This window comes from Microtus ochrogaster, chromosome 16 (assembly GCF_000317375.1).
Source record: "Microtus ochrogaster isolate Prairie Vole_2 chromosome 16, MicOch1.0, whole genome shotgun sequence".
In the NCBI taxonomy this organism is placed as follows: Eukaryota; Metazoa; Chordata; class Mammalia; order Rodentia; family Cricetidae; genus Microtus; species Microtus ochrogaster.
Window position 1 is genome coordinate 18045461 of NC_022018.1, and position 3895 is coordinate 18049355.

At 43.5% G+C, this 3895-nt stretch overlaps 1 protein-coding gene across 2 annotated transcripts in view; it reads left to right on the forward strand.

Moving 5' to 3' along the window:
- The window catches only part of Svil (supervillin), a 196748-nt gene extending 193185 nt beyond the window's left edge, over nt 1-3563 (forward strand). The window contains exons 34-35 of one of the 2 annotated variants that reach the window (XM_026783048.1): nt 2020-2175; nt 2269-3553. In XM_026783048.1, the coding sequence (XP_026638849.1) occupies nt 2020-2175; nt 2269-2355 (243 nt within the window). In that variant the 3' untranslated portion in view covers nt 2356-3553. Of the gene's footprint in view, nt 1-2019; nt 2176-2268 lie in introns of both variants that reach the window. The other variant, XM_026783047.1, reaches the window with a different exon arrangement.
- Nucleotides 3564-3895: the final 332 nt, after the last annotated feature.

Below are 3895 nucleotides of genomic sequence, written 5' to 3' on the forward strand. Positions count from 1 at the left end.
CTAGCTCTTGTAGACCAGGCTGGTCTCGAACTCACAGAGACCCGCCTGCCTCTGCCTCCCGAGTGCTGGGATTAAAGGCGTGCGCCACCACCGCCAGGCATCCATTTTGATTTTTTCAATCTAAAGAGAAAGCTGCTTTTCTGGGTTATAGCGATAACAGACAATATCCAGAATTTACAAAGAACTTTCAAAATTAAATATCAAACTACCAATCAGTAAACGGGGCTACTGGAGTGAACAGACAGCTCTCAAAAGATGACCAATTTTTTTTTCCAAGACAGGATTTCTCTGTATAACAGCCCTGGCTGTCCTGGAACTCACTTTGTAGACCAGGCTGGCCTCAAACTCATAGAGATCCACCTGCCTCTGCTTCCCAAGTACTGGGATTAAAGGCATGAGCCACCACCATCTGGCTTTGAACAATAACTATTTTAAGGTGTCCAGCATCCCTAGTCTGAGAGATGCAAACTAAATATACTTTAAGATACCACCTCCCCCAGTCAAAAATGGCTACCATCAAGAAAGAATATGATCAAAATATATTGTATGAAAGTCCTAAAACCAGTTTTAAATTAAGTGAATAAATAAAACCTTTATTTAGTTTCTTGGAAGGAAGGAAGGAAGGAAGGAAGGAAGGAAGGAAGGAAGGAAGGAAGGAAGGAAGGAAGGGAAATTTGACCACAGATGTTAACGAGGATATAGAAGAAAAGGGGCTCTTATTCACTGTGGGTTGAGTGAAGATTAATATAACATTATGAAAAATCAGTTCCTCAAATAAATAAATAAAAATACTATATGACCCAACTCTGCCACTCTTGGGCGTCTACCCAAAGATCTCTATCTCCCACCACAGAGACACCTGTGCAGCCAAGTTCATTGCTGCTCTATTCCCAGTAGCTAGGAAATGGAGCCAGCCTCGATGTCCACCAACAGGTGACTGACTAGATGGTGACGATGTGGTACATACACACAGTGAATACTATTCCCTGTTAATCAGCTTAACCCAAACTCAAAACAATAAACACATGTTCTCCCTTATCTGCAGATCCTAGTCTCTCATGTATACATGCAGGTATGCAAACAAGTATAAGTTTAGGTAGACCCGAATATATTTTAGAAGTAATTTTAAATACACAAACAAATTTTTAAAAATCTGTTGCATAGCAACAGAGAGCTTTGTAATGCAAAGTGTATCTGCCCACCTGACCTTTCTGCAGTGCTAGAAATGGAACCCAGGGCCTCGTACATGTGCAGCCTCTGCCATCTAACCTGGCATTAGCCAGGTAGATTTGATCTATGAGAGCTGAAGATGATTTTCTCAGAATACCCATCCCTGTGTGTGTGTGCGCACACATGTGTGCATGTGTGAGTGTGCGTGCACACAATTGAGTGTATGTGTTTGTGTGTGTATCACCCAGAGCCTTATGTATTCCAGGCAGTGCTCTACCACTGAGCTACCTGATCTGTGTGTATGCACACTCATATGTGTGCATGTGTGAGTGTGTGTGCACATGATTGAGTGTAGTGCATATGCATGTGTGCGTGTGTCACCCAGAGCCTTATGTATTCCAGGCAGTGCTCTACCACTGAGCTACACCTTTACCTTCTTCCTGCCTTAGTGTGAATTCAATGAAGCCTGGAGGAAAGGGGAGAAGGCATGATTTCTTCTTAGCTTAATTATTTTAAAATATGCTCAGACAAATTCCCCTATGTGGAAGCATCTCATGTTTTGATTTCAGATCCAATAATCTTTCTCCACTGTTCTCATAGGTAAGATGAGTCCCATCAGCATTCACTCATTCATTCATTGGCAGTTCAAACACAGGGTTGATTTGACACTTGGCAGGGGAAGAAAAGCTCTGAAGGTCAGGAGGTAATCCCTGGATACTCAGAGCCCTCACTCCACAGTGCAGTGACACCATGCTCCTGACTGGGCTGTGCACTCTGGGACAGAGCTGGGGGTCTGCAAACTCTACAAATCACCCGTGTCCACTCAACTGTTCTCGGCCGTCCCTCCAGGATACTGAAGTTTCCAATCAGATCACCCTGGTGGAAGATGTCTTAGCCAAGCTCTGTAAAACCATCTACCCACTGGCGGATCTGCTTGCCCGGCCACTCCCAGAGGGAGTAGACCCTCTCAAGCTTGAGATTTACCTCACGGATGAAGACTTCGAGGTGAGTGGTCCCTTGGGTGGGATGGCGATGTCACACTGGTGTGAGCATCCTGTCACTCAGCCACTTACTGGGCATCTCTTGCATTTCCTCCAGTTTGCACTAGACATGACCAGAGATGAATTCAACGCGCTCCCCACCTGGAAGCAAGTGAACGTAAAGAAAGCGAAGGGTCTGTTCTGAGGGCAAAATGACACGTGTCACCAGGAGGTTGTTTCTGATGCCGCTAGGCCAGAAAATGGATATATTTTTGGACTGGTATTTTTTTCTGTTAAAGAGCAAAGTATTTTCAAATCAGAGTTTTTCCAAACCTGACCTTATTAACTCTACGGCTTATCCAGGAGTTGAGCATTTTGTAAATGTGTAGGAGGGCTCTTGGGATCATTCTTTTCCTTGGTTCAGGTAAACTGAGAAACCCATCTCTTCCGTTCACTCAGCCGAGTTCTGCCTCAGCGGCCACTGCAGCCCTGCCCTCCTGCTTCAGCTCGGCATTACCTTTTATAAAGCAATTCTCTTTATAAAGTGTTATTTTGATAGTTTGTGGATTCTAAATATATATATATATTTATATAAACACCGTATAAATCAAATATGTAACAAAGCAATATGTATTCATTCACTTTCAATTCTTTTCCTTTGGCGTAAAAACAATATTACAAGATAGACAGAGTGGCTTCTGTTGAGTTAGGCCTGCCAGCAGTCTGTCATTAGGTGTGTTGTCTGTCCCTTTGTTGTCCCCCCACCACCTCCCATCCCCAGGAGTGCCTCCTTCAGCCTTAGGTCTGGTGTGTGCTGAGTTCTGCTTCCGGTGCTAAAGCGAACAAAGACTTACTTCCTGGTGTGGACTCTGAAGAATCTATGCGAACCAACCTTTCCACCTTAATACCCCCAGAAATGTATAGTGCCTTGTTCTATGTACAGTTTATATACAGAAAAGTTGGCTCTGCTTTTTTTGATTCTGGTTTGGAACGTTATCTATAGTTTTATTCTCAATAGTAGAAATAAAACATCTCAATTTCTCATACCCATTGTAAACATTACACATGTCATTTTGTGACACAGGACTCCAAAATAAAATTTCAGAATAATCATAATTCATTGATCAGTTTACACTGAATTTCAGACCTGTTCCTTTGTAGGGAAAAAACTATGTCGCTTCGATCAAATACCAATATGATGCATTAGGTACCAACTGCCGTAACTCTGGATTTCACACAGGACAAGGATTGTAAGGGGTAAGATTAGATAGGCTATGTAGAAATTCGACCCAAAAATTTGCTCTAAGCCTTGTAGATGCTCTTAACTCTATGAGCGTCCATACTCACTTACGAGCTCAGCGCCTCTTCTCAGAATGTGAATGGACATATAAGGCATTAAATATAAAATACGGTGGAATGCTTGCCTAGCATGTGCGAGGCTCTGAGTTCAATGCCGGCACTGCCAGGAATTGAAAAAAGACAAAACCGTGATTGTGAACATGCTCTGTACCAACTCTGTAGCTGTTACAACCCTTCCCTCACCCGCTGCTCAGTCTGGATCACATGTCTGTCTTAAACCTCCTCACCCTCTCCCATGCCCCACCATGGCACTGTGCCAGGGCTAGCCCTGTGAGCTGCTGCTGGACCACAGCTTTCTGAGTGTGTAATATTGTCCAGTCACCAAATGTTCCTGCCTTCTTTTTCTTAAGAAAAGAGACACCAGCTGGCCTTCTCCAGAAACACGG